Raw genomic sequence first — 26,128 nt, forward strand, 5'->3', positions numbered from 1 at the left:
TGAAGCTATAAAAATAAATGAAATAAACTTTAGAACAACTAACACTTGTGCTCCTCTATATTTAAAGAGAGAAAGAGAAACTGTAACAAAGTTGAATGCTGCATTTAAGGGAATTTTAACAATAGTACAAGAAAAGCTGTTGGGAATGATGGAGTAACAAGTGAGCTTGATCTGAAGACAGGTAAGGAAATTTTTACAGCTAGATAATTTGAGGGTTTACATACAGCAGAAGCACTACATGGAGTATGTATTTAGGATGAGGCTATTGAAATATAACAATAAATCTCAGAATTCTCAGATCATATGGTTATGCAGGTTTAATTTGGTCAGGGGCAAATTAAGATACATTCTTCAGACTAAAACTGATGTTTTACAGGAAGATGGTTTATTAATCAACAGTAGCAGCTCAAAACAGGGTGAGGGAGTTCTGTAACAGAAGGGCAGAGTAATGGCTGATATTCAAAAGAAAAATATTACAGGAATATTTAGAAAGATGCACAGAAAAGAAGCAGAAAAAAATACAGATTTTGCACAAGAAAGCAAAATAAGGGAACTAAACTGGGATAGAAATTAAGGTAGGAAACTGAAAAAAAAACGTCAAAAAGCGGATTTTAGCAAGACGTAAGTGGTGAGGGGAAACAAAGAGCTTTCATTTTCTCTGATTAGGCAAGAAGAAAAATATGGTATGTCGAATACCTACAGTGTGGCAAATGTTTGGATTTTAAGCTCACGAAGATATACTGACAGCTAGATGATATACTCATAAGGATTTACTATAAACAAAGGACAGGTTAGCCACTTTTATATCACAGCAGAATGATCCACCTCTTAACAGCTTATCACATACTAGCTCAGTGCTATCACTTACAGGTTCATGAAATGCTGCTCCAACTGTGACACCATATTTGGTTAGAAAGTACAGTTGTGTAAGTAAACTTACCATAATAGTAGATGTTCTAATAAATCACTGTTGTAATAACCTAAGCAGGACCGGACAGCTTCACAAAGCTAAAGTGCACCATCCATGTGCTCCAACAGAGCTCCATAAAAAGAACAGGACAAAAAGCTTCACAGCATTATTTCTTTTTGCTTAGGAGACAGGCAAGGGTCATGAATTAATGCTGGGAAGCAAACCAAAAGGAGAGTATATACAGGAGAGTAAAAACATCCAACACCCTGGTAGCAGCTCAAGGACCACAAAGAACAGAAAGGGGGCAGGAGTACTGAACAGAGGGGAGGCTATTGCAACATCTATTAAAACATCTACTGTTATGGTAAGTTTACTTACACAACTGTACTATGTTCATTACACAGATCACAGTTGCTGTAGCCTAAGCTATAGGAGAAGGTTACCACAGTTTAGAAAAAACTAACAAAGAAGGAAATCAATAAGCCAAGACTTAAGGAGCCCCTGGAGAATGGTCCCAGCAAAGCCCATTCTGAATCTAGAAAAGGAATCATGTTTGTAGTACTTCGTAAACAAGTGTACACAGGACCAAGTTGCTGCCGCTGCAAGACTTGTAGAGTCCACACCTTTCCAAAATGCCACTGAGGACCAAAGCCCTTGTGAAGGGGTCCTAGTCCTGCCTAGAAATGGCTTGTTCCAGTGAGTGCAACAAAAAGCAATAACATAAGATAACCACCTGGAAATGTCTGCTTTGACACTAGTTATCCTTTCCTATTACCCTTGTAGGAGTCAAACTGCTTTCCTATAGGCTCAAGTTTTGTCCAAGTAGTTTCTGTGCTGCCTGTGGACATCCACCATGTGAAGAAACTTTTCTCCCTTATGCTTGGGTTCAGAAAAGAAGACAGAGAGATGAATAGTCTGGCTGAACATAAACTCAGAAACCAATTTAGGCATAAAATAAGGACTAGTACTCAAAGAAACCCTGCATGCGTGAATGGGCGTACCTTCATTGAAGGTTGTGCGTCAGGGCTGGCAACTCGGTATGTAAAAATCTACTGCCAATCATTAGCTGACCAGAGTTCCGCTGTGGCAACCCCTAACCTAAAGCCAAAAGATGCAACATAAACTCAAAGAAACCCTGCCCTTGTGAAAAATGAGGTAGGACTGACTCGCCATGAGTGCTTGTAACTCAGATACTCTCCTAGCAGATTTCAGAGCAATAAGTAACATTATTCCATGATAAGAACCTCAACTCAGCCAGATAAGCTGGTTCAAATGGCGACACAGTAAGTTTTTCCAAGTACAAAGTTAAAATTCCAGGGAGCAACCACATGTTTCCTATGTGGATGGACATGCAACACCCCTTTTCAAAAATTATTTAACTTGAGCATGGATAGAAAGGAGGGATCAAAGGGCAAACAAGCAGAAAGCACAGTTATGTAAAATCTTACCATAACAGTAGCAGCATTCCTTAAGTAAGGGTCAGTACAAAAGCTGAAGGGGAAGCCAGGGAGGAGGATGGCACTGAAGATCCTTCTAGAACCCCATGCAGGATAGACCTGGAAAAGCCAGCTCTAAGATAAGCTTATAATGCTTAGCTAAAGTATGGACAGAAGATCAAGTAGCAGCCTTAATGATGTAATTGATATCCAGACCTTTGAAAAAAGCTCCAGAGGAAGCAACAGCTTTGGTAGAGTGAAGACAAAAGACATTTACCACAAAAAGAATAACAAAACGAAATGGCTTTAGAAATTCAGGAAGAGATGGTCTTCTTAGAAGCAGCTAAACCTAAAGATATGGGATGAAAAGAAAAAAAGCTGCCAGACTTATGAATAAGTTTAGTTTTATCCAAATAACATCTGAGCTGTCTATACAAGTCCAAGGTGTGAAGAACCTTCTCACTGGAAGACTACAGAGAAAGAAAAAAGGAATTTATTTATTTAGCATTTGTTTACTGGGAAAGTCTGACTGGACACAAGTCCATTTTCAGTGGAGGCCCGGGGAGAAAAGCTCCAACAATATGAAAAACAAACATAACACAAAAAAATTACAGAGTACAGGTCAGCAATGACAGTACACATTGCAAATATAAATAACCGAAAGAGATGACATGAATAGACTAATTAAGGGACAACTCTTTGACCACCTTGGGCATAAAAGGATTAGTACAAAGAGATACTCTGTCCGTGTGAAAAACTAAGAAAGGAGGGACAGCCATGACAGCCTAAAGTTCAGAAACTCTGGCCAAAGTAACAGCAAAAAGAAGAACAGTCTTGCAAGTGCAATGTTGTAAGGAAGATAAAGCAGCAGGCTCAAAAAGAGCCTGAATCAATTTTTCAAGAACAAAATTGAGGTCCCAAGAAGGCAAAATACCTTCATGGAAAGCCAGACATGAAGAAAGTGTTTGAGAAACTGTTTGACTTCAAATCAGATGAGTCAAGGGAAGACAAGCAGAAACTGCTGATAGGTGAACTTTAACTGAAAAGTATGCCAAATCAGCATAGAGTAGATCATACAATAAGAGAGGACCAAAGGAACCTCCAAAAACAGAGGTCCTGATGGTGAAAGAGGAACCAGACAGAAAATCTGTTTAATCTGGACAAATATGATTTTCTGGTAATGGGCTTCCTGACCTCCTGCAGGAACTGAAGCACATCCTCAGAAAAACCCTATCACCCACAGTCTCAGTTGAAGAGTAGACAAGTGAGGATGGATGATACTCCCTTGTCTTGCTTGAGAAGGTCCACCCGGTGAGGTAATTTGTGATGACTGCCCCTGGACAATCAAGAAAGGACGAGGAACCAATATCATGTGGGTCAAAAGCGTGTAAACAAGATTTTAGGAGAGTCCTGCCTGATCTTGTGCAAGACTCTCAGAAGTAGGGGAAGGAAGGAAGGGAAGGCATACAGAAATAACCCCTTCTAAGGAAAAGGCAGGGTGTCCACTTTCCAAGCAAGAGGACTTCGGACTCTGAAACAGAAAAGAGGAAGTTGTCTGTTCAGATGGGAGGCAAAAAGGCCTACCTGAGAAGTACCCCACCAATGAACAATGTCCAGGCACACATCTCTGACAAGCATCCATTTGTGAGCTTGTGTGCTGGATGTGCTCAAACAGTCTGACACTAGATCGTGCTCTGAGAGAATACAGACAGTCTGAAGAGTTCACTTTGATACTTGATAGCTAGATGTCAGACCTGAAGAGCTAGCCTACAAAGGAGGTAGGACCTTGTACTCCCTTTGCTTGCTGACATACCACATCACTGTGGTATTGTCTGTGAAAACTTTGAGAAGCCCAGGATGAAAGAGGGTATGAAAAGTCTGAAGAGCTAGAAGCAGAGACCCTGAAACATGAGAGAGCAGAAGGAAGCTCCCCACCCACTGTCTGAGGCATCTGTAAATAGCTCTTGAATTGGGACTGGAGACTGGAAAAGAACCCGCTGGTTTGAGAAAAAGTTGATGAATCCACCACTGAAGCTCGAACTTGAGACAAAGAAGGAAGGGAACTAAGAAGTCCAGGGAGTGACAATGTTGAAGCCACACTGACTTGAGGTACCACTGAAGCTTTCTCATATGTAGTCCATCCAGAGGCAGCGTGGCAATGGTAAAAGCCATAAAGCCAAGGACCCTGAGAAAGTCCCTGGTTATGCTGAATCCACAGGAAGAAGACACTGGAAAAAGGCAGTCAGAGACCGAGCTTTGTGGTTAGGCAGAGATGCCAGTATTAGGATGTTCTGGATCCTGGAACCAAGGAAAGAAAACATTACCCTGAGAAGGAGTCCAGAATGATTTCTGAAAGTTTATGGTGAACCTCAGAATCTGCAGTACGGAAATAGTAAACTGGAAATCCTGAAGCAGAGCTTCAGGGGACAAATCTTGAACTAGCAAATCATCCAGAAAAGGAAAGATCTGAACCCCTCCCATCCTGCAAAAGAAATGATAGGAGTGAGGCATATGGTAAATACCCTTGGGGCTGCAGAAAGGCCAAATGGCAAAGCACAGAACTGAAAATGCAAGGAAGAAACAGAGAAACAAAATTTCCTGAAAAGAGGATGAATAGGGATATGAAAGTAGGCATCTTTTGAGATCCAGAGAGACCAAAAAGACCTAGGGAAGAAGAGGAAATAACATTTGAAGAATCAACATCCAAAAAGAGGGGACTTTGAGAAACGTGCTGAGCTGAGAAAGGTCTAGAATTGGTCTCCGGGTGACCTACTTCCTGGGAACCAGAAACATTCTAGAATAAAAACCCCTCCCTTCCAGGCAGGAGGCACAACTTGGATGGTGTTCTGGGTCAAGAGAGATGGAGCACCTTTGGGAAGAGAGGAAGTTGTTCTTGTGGAGGTTGAGGAATGCCCAGAAAGGAAGGAAGATATTTCCAAACCATGAAGCATCCCTGGTGGGTAACTGACAGAATCCATGACTCTGTTATGATCCTTAACCAATTTGGAAGGGACAGGGGAACCTGGCAGAGGGAAAAGGGAAGCAAATTATCAGATAGTAACTGGCTTGCCCTGAAAGGGCAGTTTCTGGGAAAGAGGGCTCTGTGTAGATTTAGCAGGAGGTACATGTCTAGAACCCTTTTACCCTTGGGCAGTGTGCGAGACTGTCTTCAAACAAAAGTAGATTTGGAAGGGTAATTCCTCTAAAACTTTGGAATTGGAGAAACAAAAATATGTTTTAACACCTACAAGACTTTGCCCTTATCCTGGAGAGATTTAAAAAGTTCAGCATCAGTAGTAGTACCAAAAAAGATTTTTATTACCTAAATGAACATGCAGCTCTTTGGCCTTAATGTCATCAGGCAAAGTCTGAAGACAAAGCCAAGACTGCAACCTCATAACAGAACTAAGTGCAGCAGCCCTGAAAGACGCATCAGCTGCATAATTGCATTTACTAGAGTAGTGGGCAACCTGAGAGGTAGAATCCAACAAGGAAAGGGCTGATGCCTTCCCCTCAGAATCAGGAAGATCAGAAATCACCTGAGAGAGGAGGGCTAAAACATACCTTGTCATATGAGCCTGGTAATTTACAGTCCTAAAAGACAGGGCAGTAGCAGTATAGACCTTTTTGCCCAGCATTTCCATGGCCCTACTATCCATATCTGAAGGAAGCAGCTTAGTAGAGGGAAACAAGCTTGGAGTGTTTGTAAGAGGGGACAGACATCAAAGAAGGATCAGCAGAAGGGCATCTATGCAGAAATTTACAATCAGGCACACTGTAAAATTTGTCAGGCTTCTTAGGAGCTGGAGGCTGAGAATCAGGGGCTACAGAATCTGCTGAAAAAGTATCCAGGAGGGCAGCCAAACTGAAGGAACAGCAGAAGACTTGGAAGACGCCATCTGGAGAAGCTCATAATACCTCTTCTGGATATAAGAAAAATATCTGGGGAAATAGTGTCCCCAAAGAAGAGTTCCTCTAAAGGGGAATCTGAACTAATAGAATATTCTTCCTCTGAACCATAATCCAAAGGAAAAGGGATCTGAGAAGAGTAGGCTAACGCCTCTTTCCCTGAATCCTGATCCTCATCAGAGGAATCCTGGTTCATAGCTCTTTTAAGAGGAGTGGAAGACCAGGGATGGGCAGGCACAGAGGCGACTTTAAAGCCATTAAAGCATTAAACAACCCTGTAAAAGCCTGACATTCTCATTGGTGATTCTTAACTGCAGGGGGAATAGGATTGCTTTTTTTGTTTCTTTATTATTTGGACAGCTAAGATCTTTGGAATCCCCCTCAGTCCCTTGGATATAATCAGCCAAGGTTCCCCCTCATCATCTAGAGCAGACATTTGGAATGCCTTAGAGAACATGTGAGAAATCAGATCCATACTGGCCTCAGATGGGGTTGTGGCACAGGAATCTGAAGCAACGACTAGGTGATCCTCCGGGCTTTCACTAGCCTCAAAAGAAACTTCTGGGTAGGCTGAACAGCAGCTATGTCAGACCTCATTTTTTCCCCTTTTTTTCTTGTCTGACTGCTGACCCTCAGGATGGGAAGACTGCCACAACACCCTAAGCCAACAACTTACGACATTGGTTTCCAAAGTAAATAGACAATGAGGATGGGTGACTAGGTACGGTCTTGGGAACAAATGCTTGGCAGATAGAATACTGTGTATGGTCATGAGAAGCACTCAGACAGAAGAGACACTGGTCGTGATGATCTTTATGGGGAAACCGCCTCCCACACTGACATTTTCCCTTTTTGGATGACAGGAAACCAACTGCACTAAAAATAGAAGAGAAAGATATGAAAGAATCTCAATAAGGCACTTATATGAAAAAACAGCTCAGTAACCAGCACAGAAGAAAGGTGTTCAGGCCAGCATTCAATGGTGGCATTCAGACTGGCAGCAAAGAAGTTCTGAAGTGTGTGCATTCGTACATCACCTTTATGCCCTACAACTTAAATGGACAGCATACATGTGACATAGTGCCGGTAAATACTAAAGGCTTTGGCATACTGGTCGGATGTTGGGCTATCCTTGATAAGAGATCACTTATGTAAGGAATACTACAACAGTGATGTGGAAGAACATCCACTTGAGGTGTTCCCCAAAGTTTGATCAATTCTTGGAAGACCTCAGGATGAAGATTCCATGTGCAGAGATCTGTCCTAGTGGTGCAGATCTTGTCTGCAATCAGGCTTTGCTCTGCCAGAATGTAGGACACCTGCAGAGTCAGGCTGAATTGAGTTGCTATCTCCCAGGCTACATAGCCAGTCTGCAAAAAGAGAATAAAATCCGGTACACCCTTAATTGTTTATGTAACACATCGCTGTAGTGTTGTTTATGTAAAACTGCAGAGGTCCAGGGACCAGAGATGATTTAAGGATTTCAAACCACTGATCACTGGCAACATTTCTCTGATATTTATGTGCCTTTGTCTGTCTATACAGAGAGTAGAACCAGAAATCTTGCTATTTGAAAGGACAAAGGGTGAAGATGCTAAATCAAGACTGACCTGAGGCGCCACTACATTTTTCCTCATAGGTTCAGATGTGAATACTAGGCTAACTGCCCTGAAGGGCCATTTTAGGCCTAGCCCTGAGCCTTGTAAATAAACAGCCTGGTCAAGAAGTATGAGAATCATTGATGCCATGTACCCAGCATTCTGAGAATTTCTTTTGTGAATATATTGCTTTGATTAAACTCTGGAAGAGCTACTGGAACATCTCTACTTGTGTGGAGGAAGAAAGGCGCTTCCTAGGACTTAATCTAATAGGTATCATGGATGGATGGGTGGATGAGAGAGGATTTCTGACAGCTGATTTAGAAGGCCAGAGTGAGAAAAAGATGCCAAACAGTTTCTAAGTATTCTTGACATCCGGAAAGAGAGTTTGCAAAGACAACACAATCATCCAGATATGAACAAAATGTGAATGTCTTGAAGTCTGCACAACTCAATGCAATGACTGTAGCAAAGACATTTTGTGAATACCCTTGGTGACATGGAAAAGTCCAAAGAGTAAGAAACAGAACTGACAGTAAGAGCCAGACAGAAAATCTTAAAAAAAACACTGGAAAAGTTTGTCAATGGGACTGTGATGACAGGTATCTTCTTAGTTTAGCTTTAGTATGAAAGCTACAAGGGGGATTACAGTTTCAAGAGGTCAAAAGGATAACATTTTGAACTTTGGGATTTTGACAAAAAAAAAGGTTTAGGAAGGAAACATCCAGCACTGGCCTCCAAGATCCATACCTTTGTGATAACAGAAACGTTTTTGAGTAAAAGCTTTTGCCCCAGTGGCAGGGAAGCACTGATTCTCTCTCTCCTTAGGCCAACATCTGATGCAGGATGGGAGTAACCAGGGAGAGTTGGTTCCCTGGGAAAGGAGGTACGGATTCCCATTGCAAAGTGCACCCCTGATGAATTACATTCAAAATCCATCTATCTGTAACAAATGCCCCTGACGTTTTGAGGCTTTTCCCTTCTTTTTGGAGCTTCCTTGTTATTGCTTTTCTAATCATATCAACCAGTTGGTTATAGAACTATGGGTTGTATAAAAAGATTTATAAAGTACAAGAAATCAAAAATAATGAAGTCACTGTTTGTTAGTTACATTAGACCCAAACTTGAGTATGGAATAACAATATGGAAACCCTATAAGAAAACAAGCATGAGTAAACTAGAAAGAATACAGCAGAAATATACCAAGGGCATCCATGAATGTGAAAATTTTAATTATTATGAAAGACTAAAATATCTGGGCTTGTACAGTGTCTCATATCTAAAAGGAGATCTTACTCAAGTATATAGGGCATTTAGAGACAACTACCTCTGGGAATGTTTGGTGTTATCAAAAAGTACTACAGAATCATCAGACAACCTATGCAGAAGATTCTATAGGAATGAGAAATGTAGTAATTGGTTCTCTGACAAAGTAGCTGATGCATGGAACAGACCACTAAATTACATTAAGGCAAGTACTAGTTTAAATATTTTTAGGAACAGCCTGGACACTTATTATTGGAACAAGTGTTTGGTATACTGGCAAGCTAGAAGGGCATTAATGCCCATGCTTGAAATATTTGTATGTATGTATGTATGTATGTATGTATTGTTTTCTAAAAAGCTGTTTAAGATCACCTTTCTGCTTAAATGGCTTATTTAAAAAGGGGGATGATGAGGAGGGGAAATTCTTATTTGTATTTAAAATGAAGGGTTTAAAAATCAAACTCCTTGAATCAACTTTGTCCTTTCTTAAGCACCTCAACTGCAGAAGGACCAAACAAAACTTCCATACCTAAGGGAGAACATACATTTTCAGTTTTGATATCTTCAGCAAGTTTTTGAGAACAAAGCCAAGCTAGTCTTCTCAATACTTGTGTAGAAGCAGCAGCAACATAACCACACTTTAGAATACACTTAGTAACTTGAGATGCCAATGAAGTATAGGCTTTCAGAAATTTGTTTCCCTTCAAAAGAAGTTTTGCATGTTTGCAATGGTTAAAAGCAAAAATGTTAGCACACACACTTGACAGCTTAGAATACTGAATGATAAACTATTAGAGGAATATATTTTCTTCTACAACTCATCCAAGGCTTTCCACTCTGAGTCAGAGGGAATGGGATTAGCAGCAGAGATCTGTTCAGAAGATTATGAAAAAGAATCACAGCATGGTCTGCTCGAGGATTAGAAAACAAATGCTTATGAGCCCAAGGTACCCTCAGATTTCCTAGGGGCAGGAGTTTGATTATCAGGTAAGCCAGAAGCAGTGAGAAAAACATTCATTAAAACAGGCAACATTAGGAGGAATAGCTGCAGAGACTGGTATTTCCCGCTGAAACAATTCATGATACATTTTCTGTTATATATGAATTTCATTCTGCTCCCTCTTTCATCTTAGATAAAGTTTCAGAAAAGGATAAACCTTCAGGGGGGAAATCTGAAACCAGGGTACTCAGACTGAAGAAATTTCTGAAGTACACCCCTTCCCTGAAACACCTGCACGTCTGACTGAAAATCCACAACAGAAAGATTGGGTACTTTTTTCTTTTTCTTGTCTGATGAAACAGAAGGCAAGGAAAAAAAACACTAATGAGTCCCTTAGCAAATCCAAATAAGTTTTCCCTGTTCACAGAAATAAACAGGATACTGGAAGGTTTTCTAAGTATATTCACCTTTCCTGGGAGTCTCTCTGAAAATGCACGGACTCATCTCAGGCCTACAACTCCCCAAATGCAGGTTCCTTATCCCAACTAAGCAAAGAAATTTCACCTGCCCCTTCCCCTGCAATCGGCAAGAGTGTCTCTCTCTTCCCACCAAGCGTCTCCCTACAGCTGCAGAGGACATGGCTACCCCTTGATCTTTTGTGGCTGCATGTACTACACCAAGAGGACTGGAGAAAAAAAAGATCTTTGGAACAACAAGCAGCCACAAGAGATTCAACCACTGGCAGCTCAGCAAAAGAGGAGTTGGCCTGACATATAAAGAATCTTTGACAACTTGCTTCTTATGGACAGGGTAAAGTAAAATTGAGAAGAATCTAGTTTATTCCATTGTTGAGTCGAAAAAGTGGCTTTGAAAGCAGATAGCAGAGCTGGGATTAGTCAGTAAAAGGTACAGCGGAGAACAAGTGGTTCTGAGATAAGTAAACAACTGACAGTCACCCCACAAGCACAGTATCCTGCCCCAAAAACACAAACACTCAAGTTCTGACTAAAATTCTTTTTTTTTGTCTCTCTTGGCTTTTCCCGGTTAGGGTTCGCCACAGCGGAACTCCGGTCCGCTAATGATTGGTAGTGGATTTTTACGTACCGGGTTACCAGCCCTGATGTACAACCTTCAATGAAGGCACACCCTATTCACGTATGCCTCCACACAGAAGACGCTCTAGCTGAGAATCGAACGGGACAACGTCTTGCTATGAGGTGACAACGCTACCGCAGCACCACCACCGCAGACACTTTTATTGAATTATCACTTGTGACATAGGCAAATTTACATTTATATAAAAGTAATCAAACCGTATTACACTTCACATATATTGGTATATATCATATAACTAAGCAACATTACATAAATTATTCAATTTCTGGCCTTTTTTATTTTTTTTTAAACAAGAAAAATCTTTACTAAACCATCACTTATGACATAAGCAATCATAAATGTATAGAAATCAAAACAAACCACACATACACAATCCTAGTTGCAGGCATTTTACTGACACTCCCTATTGCAGACATTATACATCACTTATAATCTACCCTACCATTTTCGGTCAAACATTACGCAGCTCATTTAAGTCCTGCCTTCTTTTAAACCTCATTCCTCCCATGTATGTATTGTTCTCACAATTCTCATTTTTTTCCTATATAGATTGCTCCTATCCTTTTCTAAAGATCTCAATTCCAGTTGTTTTATCTCTGTTACTATATTGACTACTACTAGTATAGCTGGATTAGATTTTGATTTCCATTTTCTATAAATTGCTTTTTGGCAGCCAACATAATTATACACAGCAAGGTCTTACCATGTCTAGGCAATTCTGATTCTGTATCATAGTTCAGAAAAAACATCTCTCACGTCACACCAATCTGCCCACCCAGCATCTTCGACAGTGCATCCCACAGGGAATCCTTAAAGTCCACCAACTCACCGCACTCCCAGAAAATATGTTCCCAATTACCTCTTTCTTTCCCCTCAGACCTACAACATTTGCTATTTATCTGAGTAAAAATTAACTGGCATCTACTTGGGGTAAGTTCGGATGAGAATTCTAGTCAAAAATTAAACTTTTCCAACAAAAGGTCCATAAAAGCATTTATATTTTAGCTCCCTTAGAAATTAAATGAGAGCACCCAGAACAATAAGTTTCTCAGCTAAACATATGAAATCAGTCAGAAAAACACAAGTTTTTCTCATAAAATGATGTTATGTGAAAAGTTTTCCTCAACGGTTTATTCATTTGTCTGGCTCTGAAGAATCTCTAACTGACTGACCATTCTACGAGGCCTGCCAAGCAGCTTTATGGTAAAAAAAGCTTTTTCCACTCTGACTGCTCTTTTTTTTGGATCTCTGCTTGAGCTCCTTATAACTGGTACATGTGGAAGATGTCCTTTAGCTTTGGGAAGCTGACTGGTCCTCATGGGTAGGACCCATAAAGTTTAGGCTATGGTAACTGTGATCTATGTACTGAACATCACTGTTACACACTCAATAACTCTCCAGTGAATCAAATGCAAAGCTCAAACTCTAGAATTCAGACATGCATTCCAACAAAAAAAAAAGGCTCAGCTCTTAAGTGCCTAATATATAAATATCATAATAAATGCAGTACTTAGCTGCTTTCACAAATCCGAAGCAGAGATTTAACCTGAATATTTGACAGCAAGATAACTTCTTTTGCAAAGTCACTGGCTAATACAACTCAGAAGCGGTGGCCTTCCCACATAACAGATGGCGAATCAGCCTGTGGGTGTGTGTCAGTACAGTTTACTGCAATGAATCATGCCAAAATTATAGTTTAAATTATGTTTTTTTCAAAGTGGCTGCACACTGGTCAACAGCTCCATTTCAGCTCTCCCAATGTACAAAAGAAAGTGACAGACAGAGGGTAGTGATTCTTCCAGTTTTAGTAAAATTCAGTTACTGGCTAGTAAGTATACTGCTTGGGTGACATCAAAAAATCAACTTAGACAGCCTGAAACAAAATCAAAAGGTATTGCCAAAAGTGATAGTTATGGATCAATGTAGTTCTGTGGAGGGAAGGCAACTTTTGATAACATTAACAGAACAATGATGATCCAGTGGGGAGCAGAACATAAGAAAATACTGCTGCTGTTAGTGGGTCTTGATGAAAAGAAAGCATTCAACAGAATAAGCTGGGATTTTACAAGTATGGCAATGGACGTATTTGCATTCCCTGGTACAATTATAAAATTAATTAGCAGGATATATATGAAGGATTAGAGGCAAAAACTGAAGTAGGAGGGTTCCCCCTCTGATCAGTTGTGTCTGAAAAGAGGAACCAGGTAGGGGTGCCCCTTCCCCTGCCTTATTTTGGCCCACTGGCAAAGAAAATAAGAGGATGATATTATTTTGTAGCTGATAAAACCAGAAAAGGACATGTCAGTATTGTGGAACATTCAGAAACAGTTTCAAGTCTTTTCCGGATATAACATTAATGAAGATAAAACAAAGGCTGTATCTATAAACTATGTACACATATAGCTATACATACACAAATACATATACATATATATATATATAAATATATATATATATATATATATATATATATAAACCACACATGAATTGGTTCAGCAATACAAATATTTATGAGGAGACAATAAAAATCGAATATTTAGGAGCATAGATTTAAAAGGATTCTGTTACGGCAGCTAAAGATATGTGGAAAGAGACTAAACAAAATATAATACAAAAAATAAAAAACTGGAAGCTCTTGTTTATGGATATGAATAGCAAGATACAAGCAGTGAAAATGTTTAGTTTTATATACAGGTCAGGAATATTTTTATCAACCAGAAGAGTAAGTTGTGGATAGTAATTAGTAAAGGGTTGAAGGATTTTATCTGGGAGGAGAACAACAAGGCAGTTTAGGATTACATGATTTGAAGAGATATTTTAGAGCTACACAATTAAGACTCACATACAGCATAGCATACACAGAAAGCTATAATTCAAATTGGAAAGGGATGATGAGGAAGCAGGAGAGGAAATCCAAGAAATAAGGAGAGAGTGAGATTTTGGATGCAGCAATAAAGACTATTATATCCATAAAGTAGCAGACAGTATTCTAAAAACTAAGCCAATGCAAGGATAGAGAAAAGAGATTGCCGATAGAGATGATTGCAATTAGGTGGACACAGGATAGGCAAGAGGGGGCTGGAAATTAGTGTAAAAAAACTGAAGTAAAGTACTGGGCACAAATAACATTAGCGCTAAAGGTAAAACAATGGGAAGAGACCAAGAAGACATTTGGTCTGCAGGCTAGAGACTGTCATCCCTATCAGGGATTGATATCAGAGTACAAGCAAAAAGAAAGAGACAGGGAATCCTAAATGAAACACCTGCTCTGTTAGAGTTTTTAGTTTAATCTAGATCAGAAAATGCTGTTACAAAGGGCTAATTAGTAGGACATATAAAATACAGTATAGTAACTATAGGAATCAATGAGAAGAGGTTAGAAAAGTTTGGGAAGAGCAGTTCACAAGGACAATGGGAGGAGATGTATATGGCTCCCTAATATGCAACAAAGTCTTGAAGATTTATGATGTTAGCTTGGAAGTTTGCACAGGTGTTTTTAAAGCCTAAGCAGACTCAAAATAATTTTTCCTCAGGTAGATGGCAAATGTTTTTAGGGTTTATAGGCGAATACTAGGCTATGAGTCTGCAGACTAATATAAGCTTAGCCAGTAACACCACCTAGTCAGAATCAAACCCTGAACATTCGATCTGTGAGATAAAGACTTTAATCATTATGCCAATCCCTGGAGGTGTGATTGGGAGGAAAGACGTTACTGGGGACATATGTTTTGGGAGTGTAATGTGTTGGCAGACTTTATAAAATGTCCTATAGAGTACCCTGCCAGAAATATTGGGTGAGCAAATGGTGTAATTAAAGAAATTATTTTTTTGAGCTGTGATACAGGATCTGAATTGCCTTGACATAGCAAGGCCTTAGCAAGTTTAATTCTGGTGTCTGCCAAAAAAAGGAATTACTAGAAAATGAAAATCAAAGTTTAAACCAACTGTATTAGAAGTAGTGACTACTGAAACAGAGAAAAAAGAACTGGAAGTGAGAGCTTTAGAAAAGGGTAGGAACAAATTACATAGAAAACTGGAAATTTAAGGGAAGGCAGGAATCGAACATTTTATGTAATGCTGGATTGATGATAATTATACAGACAAATATGTGATCTATAATGTTTGAAACTGTGAACATGTTAATATGGTTTGTTTTCTTTTACATAAATGCATGTTTGTCATTGTCTTAAGTGATAATTCAATAAAAGTGTTAAAAATATAGTCGCAACATTCTAAGACAGAGTTCTGATGAATGAGCTAAATGTCAGGAGAGCATAAATCTGAGTGGGAAGAACTGCTAAAAAGTGCAGTGTAATTTACTCAGGGAAGTAATGAACAGAAAATCTAGAAAGGGAAAAGAGGACATAAGAAAGGTTACATAGCAGGATAGAGAGGAAGTGGCAGGGTGCCTGGGCAATTTTTTTTTTGCCTAAGCTTGTAAAGGCTCCAATTTGCCTAGTACACACCTATGAACCTATGTTGCTTGTGAAATGCTTTCACATTTAAGAACTACAATAAACATGAGCCCTGAGTAACAATGTTTTCCCTGTCTTGGCAAAGTACATGGCAGATCTGCCAATGTACCAGGTAACCGCTGGTATCAGTGGAAGAGTTAGATAAAGTTAATTGGGGGGACTTGGGTTGTGAGATGGAAATAGTTACGCAACACACAGTATTGTGTATTCTGTTTATACTGCTTCTTTTACTACGCTGTGTATACTAATTTGAAACTGATGAATTGGCAAAAGAAAAATATGCTTCCAGGTTTTGTCTTTGTGAGAAGGATGAGGACATGGTATAGGCTGAAACAAATGATACTAGCCATCACTTGTGGTTAGGTGATGGAAGTTCTGACTCAGCAACTGGCCATAAGGCTGTTGCTGTTGGGAAGGGCTGGATGCAGGGTCAAGCATACCTGCTGTACCCCATTCCATGACTGATAACAGTCATAAAAGAAACATCAGCTGCATCTCACCCATACTTGAATGTTTATCACTTTTATCTACCCATCTGTGTGAGAATTAAGTTGTTTCCATAAGCATCATGCCAGCCAGGTCCACAGTAAGGTCTTCAATTTATTTCATAACTGAACTCTTAACAACTAATTTCCAGGGTTGCAGGTTTCACACTTAGGTTCATAGGTAGGTACTAGGCTATTAGCCCTAGGGCCTACATAAGCCTAGCCAAAAAGGTACCCTGGCTTTCGCCACCTAAGAAAATTACTTTCCTGTGCCCCTGTCGAGCAGAGTCACAGAAGTGATCCCTGGGGTGAATTTCCTATTTCCTATCCAATCATCAATAATTTTCTTGAAGAGTGCTAATGAGGAGCTCTGTTTGACATAGACAGGTAGTCTGTTCCAGAGTATGGGAAGTCTCTGGGACAGGAATAGATACCTCCAGCATGTTCTGTTTATTGTGGTTCATATGTAGGTACTAGGCTATCAGCTCAAAGGCCTATGTAAGCCTAGCCAGCAAGGTACCATAGCTTATGCTACCCAAGAAAGTTATTTTCCTGTGCCACTGTCCAGCAGACACACAGAAGTGATCCCCGGGGTGTATTTCCTATTTCCCATCCACTCATCAAGATTTTTCTTGAAGAGTGCTAATGAAGAACTTTGCTTGACATAGATGGGTAGCTTGTTCCAGAGTATAGGAAGTCTCTGGGACTGGAATCTATCCCTCCAGCATGTCCTGTTTACTGTGGTGACAAGGTTTAGGTCCTTAGAGCGTGCAGCTTGGAGGGATTTGAATTTCTTTAAGTGGAGCATGTCCAACAACTCTGGGTTTGACATAGCTTTACATGTTAGGCATAGATCGCCTCTGAGTAGGCAATATGCGACGGAGTAAAGCTGGAGTTTTTTGAGACAGTCTGCATAGGGCATCTGTTTGAGGCCAGTAATCCTCTTTGTGAGGTATTTCTGTGGCCTTTCCAGTTGTTGTAGATGTCTTGTGAGGTACATACTAAAAGGGGCATTGTACTCTATAATGGGTCTAATGAGTGATGAGTAGAGGGGAACAGTGACCTCTTTTTTTTTCTGGATGAGAAACCTTTTGTGATGAGGTGTGCCATGTAGAAGGATTTCCTGACCACTCTGGCGATGTGATTATCAAAGGAGAGACTACTGCCCACCTGTGCCCCAAGGTCTCTTATCACACTTTCAGTGTTAAGTAGACTACCACTTATGTGGTAGTTCATGGGTACAGAGTTTTTACCAAAGGGGATGACAATACACTTTTTGGCATTGAGCTTCAGGCCATGGCTTTGACACCAGGCATCTGTCTCAGTGAGGCCCTTTTACAGTATGTCCACATTGTTAGGAGTTCCGATTATGGCTCCTAGTTTGCAGTCATCTGCAAACTTTGATAACCAAAGACCTTCTGTGTTAGCCTGTACTTCAGAGAAGTAGATACCAAACAGGAGAGGACCCAGGATTGAACTCTGTGGTACTCCACTTGTCACTGGTCTGAAGTCGGATTTGGAGTCTGCTACTTTCACAGTGTAGGTTCTGTCCGTGGGCCAGTTGGCAACCCATCTTGTGACATAGGGATTTATACCTAGTTTAGTGAGCTTATCTATAATTCCAGAGTGGGGGATGGTGTTGAAAGCCTTGGCGAGATCTAGATAAGCTGTGTGAACTACCTTACCCTCATCTATGGCTTTGGTGACTGCTTCAAAGAAGTCTATCAGGTTTAGGAGACATGATCTGCCTTTTAAAAACCCGAACTGGGTGGGGTCTAGAGTTTGGAGATTACCAATGTCTTTGTTTATGAGTTCCATGATGATAAGTTCCACGGCCTTGCAGACCAGGCTCATTAGGCTAATGGGGCGGTAGTTCCCGGGGTCTGTCGTGGCTCCCCCTTAGTGGAGTGGGATAAACATCATGGTGCGCCATTCAGTGGGCACAAAGCCTGAGGTGAGGCTATGATTGAACATGGTACTTAGGTAGGGTGCCAGTTCATTCTGTAGTTCATGTAGAATGCAGCCTGGGATATTGTCAGGTCCCATGGATGCTGTGTTCTTGGCTTTGGAGAGTGTGTTTTTTACCTGTGCAGCCGTGACTACAGGAACTTTGCATTCTTTCAGTATAGAGATGGGCCCTCTAGGGGGTGAGAGGGGGTAAAGTTAGCACTGAACCTATCTGCCAGGATGTTGGCAATATCAGTTGGTTCTGTATATTTAGTGCCATTGTGCTTTAATTCAGAGCAGATCTGAGTATTGCCATTGAGATTCTTAACATAGCTATAGAATGCTTTGTGGTTGTCTTTAGAGTCAGTGGCAATTTTGTTTTCGTAACTAGCTTTGGAGGATTTTATGAGGGATCTCAGCTTCTTACTGAGGTTGACCAGGGAGTTCCACCAGTCATGGGATTTTACTCTTTTTGCAACAGTTTCTTTCTTCTGTTGTTGAGTTTGTTTATGGCAGAGGACCACCAGATTGGCTTCCTTTTTGTGGAGGATAGCATCTTGGTTCTATTAGGGATAGCATGATCCATGCACTCTAGTAAGTGCTTATAAAGTGCATTTGTGTAGGATTCAGCAGTTGTACCTCTACTGTCCATCTGCACGGGTGTCATGAAGTTTGCCACTTCTGTCTTAAGAAGTGTGAAGTTGGCTTTGGAGAAGTTTTTTACGGTGGTTTCCCTAATTGGGGGTGGGATAAGGATGACTAGGATGATTAGCTTGTGGTTGGATCTGACCAATGAGGAACTGACCTCTGGTGTGGAACACCAGTTGACCATGTTGGTAATGACCAGGTCTAGGATATTGCTGCCCCTGGTGGGAGTGTGAATAAGCTGATCCAAGGCATTGGAACTTATGAATTCCAGAAAACATTGAGCAAAAGAGTTGGTACATGAGTAGTTTTCTAGTTAATGGTGGGGTAGTTGAAATCGCCCATTATTAGGGTGTTGGGTTGTACTCTAATACTTTCCAGTGTTTCAAGAAATAAGGAGTGGGAATCCTGGGGCATGGTGGGAGGTCTGCAGCAAGCTACAATTTGGATTGCGGTCTTGCCCAGAGTTAGTTGCACTTGGATAATCTTGGATGCATTATGCTGTGCAACTAGCCTGGAGGTGTGGATATCATTAATGAATATGGACATGCCTCCACCTTTAGTGCTTCGTTCTGGGTTAGGTGGCCGAAAGGTGTGGTATGAATTATAGCCTGGTAACGCAGGGGTGCTCTCTGGAGCTTTGAACCAGGTCTCTGTCACTGCACTTTCTTGACATATTCAGACAGCAAGACATGTATAGGACCAAGTTCATATTACTATACCCACAACAGCTGAAGTTGGCAGGACTCAGCTTCTAAAACTTTCCCAGATTACAAAACACTCTTCTTTATCATAATTCTGCTTACAGGACCCCTGTCCAGGCACCTTTAGGTTACCATTATAGTAGAGCAAGCAAGAAAACCCTTGAAGGAAATATAATAAAAGAACCTCCTGACCAAACAGAAAAAAACATAAGCTGTCCTTAATTACTACAGATCAGAATGAAAACTTCAGTTAGAGATGAAGTTCCCATCAGACCAGTTGCACAACTACGGAGCACTATCTGACTGAGAAAAAGATAAGATAGTATCCCATCAGGCAGAGATGTGAACCACAGGAATGGAATGGCTGTTCAGTGCCTAGCTGAAATAGATGAAATGCACTGCAGCTTATGGGGTGGAGTACAGCTAAGAACTCCAAATCTCAATAATAAACAAAAGGTATAGTTATAATTATGGAAACACATCTTAGGCTACATACACAAAGATTAAACAGGTTTTAGACAATATTGCAAATCATCTGGACTAGCAGGAATAGTGTCATCCAGATTGGCTGTCCCTCTGGAGTAGGTCTGATAGGATCAGAGCTCGGACCCAAAGGGGGAGGAGATATAGGATCCACGGATGAAAGAGTAATCAAATCTCTCAGTTGAGAGAAAGCTCTCTCCACTTCCTCAAGGGCAGATGGACCGGACCAAGCAGTGACTGGCCTCACCAAAGCAGAAACCTTTGAAGCAACCAAGTCTCGACCCTGCTGGGATTCGTATCTTGAGGGAGGAAGTCAGATCTGAGCTATCCAGTACCGAAGCTCTAAAGGGCAAGGATGGTTCCTATAATATCAGAGTGGAACCCAGCCCTTAGATCTGGCACCAAAGCTTTGGCTCCGAAACTCATCCCGTTCCAAGGGAATAGGAGCTGAACCAGTCAGGAAGGCCATCACAGTTGAAGACCTGTCTGTTGTCAGATCCAACACGGACACACTCAGGGCTCTTGGATCCAAGGGCTCTGAAACCATGGGATAGATCGGAGAAGGAGAGATCACTACATGAGAAGTGGAAGGAAGACTCATGGACTTGATGGGAGACAAAGACGGAATAACCCCCGTCTAAATCTGAAATCTGAGATATTTCTTCATCATCCGATCTACATCGGCCTCAGAAGGACTGCAGGAGAACCTGATGGACGAGGTCATTGATTGTGGCATAGACTCCCTCGTTAGTGTTGTTTTGAGAAATGGGGAAAGAAGTCAGGAAGAGAGCTGTTCAACTGCGAACCCAAGTGAGTGGATTCGAGTAGACTTTGTCAGTATAACAGTCTGACCAAAGGTTTTTGGATCCGAACGCTTTCTTTCCTGATCTAAACTTTTTGTGGAGGCTCCAAAAAAGTCTTGGTGAAGTCGAAGCCTTCAGAGAATGGACAGGAGATCTCTTACAAGACTCCTTAATCTCAGATGATTTAGTAGATTTAATGGGGGTATTAGCCCCTGAAGAAGATTATGAAGAGGGAAGCAGCATCCCCTTAAGGACTAACTTCTTAAGCCTGTCAGACAGTGCTCTAGAATTAAACACAGCACAAACAGAACAGCTGGTATGTGCGCTCTTAGGCAGCAGACGCATCAGAATTAGGAATCTTATGCCCACAGGGCTTGCACTTTTTAAAGACAGTTGGTTTCTCAGCCACAGCTTAAAAAACAAGAAAGAAAGAGAAAGGCCCAGAGGCTTTTTTTTTTTTTTTCCAAGATTAGCAAATTACCAGAAATGGTAAACAGAATATTAGAGACTACCAAACGATATAGAAAAAATTATAAAGGACACAATCGGGAAAGAACTCATGTGTTAGTAAAAAATAGGAGGGGGAGAAGATAAAAGTAGTATAAAATACAGTAAATAAAGATAATGCTTACAAAAAAAAAAATGCAAAAACACTATTCAATGTAGTACTCAGAGAGGGAATCACCTCTGTGGAAGATGGTGGTAAACGAGATCTAAGGTATTGTTAAATGACTAAAGCATTGTGGGTACAAGAGAATCTCAAGAGTTAGATCTAAAAGTCTAGTGTATGTGGTCAAGTCAGATCCAAGGTTGGATCAGGTACCCCACACACTGAGGAACAATGAAAAGGACGCCATCAGACGTTCTGGGTAAATGCATCTGTATGTCACCCTTATGTCCTACGTCCTGAACGAGGAGCATGTGTGTGACATACGGCACACTTGGTATACTGGCTGGATGTTGAGCTATCCTTGGAAGAGATCTCTACAGTGAAGAATACTGCTACAGTGATACAGAAGGACATCATATGTTTGGGAGGGTGTATATTATAATCTTGAATGCCGACAATGTTGAATCTGACATTGTCGACATGACAACATCGAACGCTCAAAATCTTGAGCGTGTAAACAGAAATCTCTGTAAGGAGAGATTTCCATTTACTGCAATGTAGTGCGGTCTCGTAGTTGGTATATTTAGGTAGCAGGGGTGCAGGGGGGCTTGCCCTTCTGCTTAAACCCATTAGAGTACTTTTTTTTTTTTTTTGTCTTTTATAAGGTCGACGTTTGAAGACGTCGACCATATGTTGTTCGATGTTTTCAACCATCGATCTTATAATATAGACCCGTTTGGGAGTACGAGTATTTTAAAAATTCCCTACAGAACACTTTTTCTGAGATATTAGGTGAAAAAATGGCTGTAACTAAGAAAATAATTATTTTGAGATGGAACATGATCTAGACATAGTAAGGTTTTGTTAAGTTGAATTACCAGAAAATGGAAATCGAAGTCTAAACCAACTGTTTATTTATTTATTTAAATTGAAAGCAATTCTACAGAATTAAAACTAACTAAATAAAAATAAAATGAACTATAAATAATACAGAAAACATAAAAAAAACTTTTTTTTTTTTTTTTTTTTTTTTCACACTAGAAGGTAAAAGCAATTATTAATAGAATTATTAAATAAAGGAATAATAAATGTATCTCATTATAGGGAGTAGGAGAGAGAAGGGAAGGCATGGGCACAGGTGTAGGAATAGAGTTAAGATTATAGAATGGAAGAAAAAAGATATCAGTGGGGGTTAGTACATGGACAAAGTACTTGAAGTACTGAATGTTGTAAAAGAAAGAAAATAACTGCAAGAGATATGTTTAGAAAAGGAAAGAAGCAAATTACATATAAATAAATAAAAATTGTGGGAAAGCACATACAGAATAATGTTCAAGTAGCAGAGCGTGGTTTAAGGCAAGGCAGGAACTGAGCAATTTATGTCATGTTGGACTGATGATATTTATAAAGAAAGGAAGCATATGTCATGTATAATCCATGAAAACAGAAAAATGTTAATGTGGTTTGTTTTCTTTTCTATTAATGTATGTTTGCCAATGTCTTCACTGGTAATTTATTAAAGATGTTTACAAAAACATTTATACACACATCCGCAAGACAAACTCAAAGTTATGCATTCCATGAGAAGTATCAGAGATAAGCAATTATGCTTGTAAAGGGAAACTTCACAAATACATTGTTCATGTTAAACAGAGAGAGACAGAGCGATACAAAGATACAACTAACAGTGGAGCTAAAACAGGGCTGAAGACGGTGCCAAACTAAAATTTAGCTGCTCTGTAATAATAAACACCCGACTTGGCCACATACACTAGACTGAGGGGGAGCTAAGAGTGTCAGCTCAGCAGGAATCATACTTTCCTTTGCTTGTGGAAGATCACAACTAGTCTAATTTCTGTAACCTAAGGTGTCACCACATTCCTCCTTAGAATTAGATAACAGAGGTGGAAGAGATGGTACCATTTTACTTTTCATGGTCCACTTTTCCAGTCTAAGGCAGACAGCTTACAGGGGGCCAGTGAAATTTCAATCTCTGTAAATAAAATAATTTACGTATGAAACAGAAAAAGCTACCTAATTATTAAAATTGCAAGAGAAAAGGGCAGAAAATAATTATTTAACAAAGTAGAGCCAAGTGATTAGTGACTTCAAGTGACAAAACAAAAAGATGTGGATGTGCATTACAGCCAGACTGCTGCTAATGAGCACAGCCCCAGGCTACCCAGGACCACAAAAATACTGAAGTCTTACTACTAACAGTATTAGGCCACTTGACAGCTACAAACACAATAAAATTAGAATTGATAGCAGTTATCACTATGAACATCTCCAGATACAGTTGAGACTTGATATTTCACTTTCATATTGTAATGGGCAAGATCACCCAACACTTTTACTAAGAACTTTAGAGGCAACTGTTTCATTATATTTCAGTACTACAGCCCCAATTGTTTAGTCAAAGGAGGTTCTGCTCCAAAATGATTCCACTCTCACCAAAAACAAGAATTCTATAGAAAATTGTCATTAGTAATACAGTTTTCAGCAATTTATATAAATTTTGAGATAAAAAATCTGCAATATCAATAACAAGAGTTGCACAAAATAAGCATATGCTCAGCAACAATAAATGAACAGATTACCTTTTCCATTTCAAGAACTTTATCTTGCATCTCTTTAAGTGCACTTAATGTTTCCCCTTCTCTCAGTCGTGACTGCTCTAACTCCATTTCTAGGTGGGATACAAACTCCTCTGTATAACGGGGATTAGTCTGTAGAAATCAGAGTAAAGTTGTCTGTTAGAATAAGGTTTAATCAGATAAAAAACAGACTTGCAGCTGCTTTCTAAACATTTATAGTTTCACTTAACTTATATTGTTCTCACTCTATAATTTCTTTCTTGCTTAAAATTCCTTACTGCCCAGCCTTTCCACACAGCTTGGAATGATAACAATTTCAGCAATCTGATTATAAGATGGAATGATGAAAATAATGTCATCAAATGACCAATTATTCAATATATTTTAACTGTTTTTTTTTTTAAATGACACTGATAAGTGTTAGACTACTGAAGGAGTTTATTGAAAAATCACAACTACTCCAGGGTTTCAACATAAATCATCATCATCATCTTCTTTTGGCTGTTCCTGTTAGGGGTCACCACGGAGGATCATCTGTTTCCATTTCTTCCTGTCCTCTGCATCTTGCTCTGTCACACCAGCCACTTGCATGTCCTCTCTCACCACATCCATAAACCTTATCTTCTGCCTTCCTCTTTTCCTCTTACCTGGCTGCTCCATCTGTAGCATCCTTTTCCCAAAATACCCAGCATCCCTCCTCAGCACATGTCCAAACCAACACAATCTCACCTCTCTGGCTTTGTCTCCAAACTGTCCAACCTGAGCTGAGCCTCTAATATACTGATTCCTAATCCTGTCCATCCTTGTCACACCCAAAGCAAATCTTAACATCTTTAACTATGCCACCTCCATCTCTGACTCCTGCCTTTTCATCAATGCCACAGTCTCCAAACCATATAACATAGCTGGTTTCACTACCCTACTGTAGACCTTCCCTTTCACTATTACTGGTACCAGTCTGTCACAAATCACTACTGAAACTCTTCTCCACCCACTCCACCCTGCCTGTACTCTCTTATTCACCTCTCTTCCACACTCACCATTACTATGAACTGTTGATCCCAAGTATTTAAACTCAGCCACCTTCCTCAACTCTACTCCCTGAATCCTCACCATTCCTCTGTCCTCCCTCTCATTCACACACATATATAAATGAAGCTAGAAAGATAGAAATATTGCTTTGTAGTTAATTGCTGCACACCAGCAACTTGAAATCATCTCAGCCAAGAATTCCTAAATATTCATTTGAAAATCCAGTCAAGGGGTCGAGCTCTTTTAGAGCTTTGAAGTAGCTGCTTCTTAATCAACCGTATAATGCCTTCTTGTGGTATTGAAAAGTGACAGAACACCTTCTTAATACTCCACCCTAACTTTCCTCTGCATTTTCCACCCAAACAAAAGGATAAACATAGGAGGACCCAAAAAAGGCAATAAAAGTTGAGAAGTATTAGCCATCTTTTTTGTTCTTCAAAGAGAAAGGAGGAGGGAGGAGTGAAGGCAGACAAAAGGGTGAGTGGAGGAGAAAGGGTCATAATGACTGAGATGTTCTTTATGAGCTTTAATTATTGTATAATGGCCTACCTTCTAAGCCAGTATATCATAATTATATAAATGATGAGCTAAGGACTTATGCAAGGAGAGGTGGAAGAATTCTGTCATCACTGGCTGCGGCAGGTCTGCCTGCCGAAGTGAGCCCTGACTCCGGAATGAAAATCCAGAATGCAATGTTTGGGGAATGATCAGTCCTATATACTTGTAGCACAGATCTCCTAAGTCCAGCAGATGGTCTCATAAACCCGAAACAGAAGCTGACAATTCTATGGGGTACAGTGAGACCTAGAATAAATGGAAATGCAAAGACATACTTTACCAGTACAGAAGCAGACAATCAGCTGCTTTGACTGTTACAGTTGAGTCTTGCAAGATATGCAGTATCAGATCTCTTCCAACATACAATGCATTAATAAAGCCTTATCTCTAGTGACCTTGCTTGGGAAGCCTGAAGATAAATGCGTTTCCTGGTTAACTGTTCGCCTGGGGAAGAAAGTACAACTTAAAAAAAGAGCAATCATGTCTAGATGGAAAATCAGGAAGGCCTTTTCAAAACAAAGGACTACTCGCTCCAAATTTTTAATGTCAAGGTAAAGGCCATCAGAAGGACAGCTTTCCATCTCAGAAACTTAACCTATCCAGTGTGCAGTTCA

General features: G+C 40.2%; 1 protein-coding gene across 7 annotated transcripts in view; it reads right to left on the bottom strand.

The window, feature by feature from the left end:
- Positions 1 to 26,128, bottom strand: part of EVI5L (ecotropic viral integration site 5 like) — a 2,636,797-nt gene that overhangs the window by 741,835 nt on the left and 1,868,834 nt on the right. For all 7 annotated transcript variants that reach the window (XM_044084539.1, XM_044084538.1, XM_044084535.1 and 4 more), the window contains one exon: positions 23,928 to 24,056. In XM_044084539.1, the coding sequence (XP_043940474.1) occupies positions 23,928 to 24,056 (129 nt within the window). The remainder of the gene's footprint in view (positions 1 to 23,927; positions 24,057 to 26,128) is intronic.

The sequence above is a fragment of the Protopterus annectens genome, chromosome 9.part0, assembly GCF_019279795.1.
Source record: "Protopterus annectens isolate FY-2018-M chromosome 9.part0, PAN1.0, whole genome shotgun sequence".
NCBI classification, from domain to species: domain Eukaryota; kingdom Metazoa; phylum Chordata; order Ceratodontiformes; family Protopteridae; genus Protopterus; species Protopterus annectens.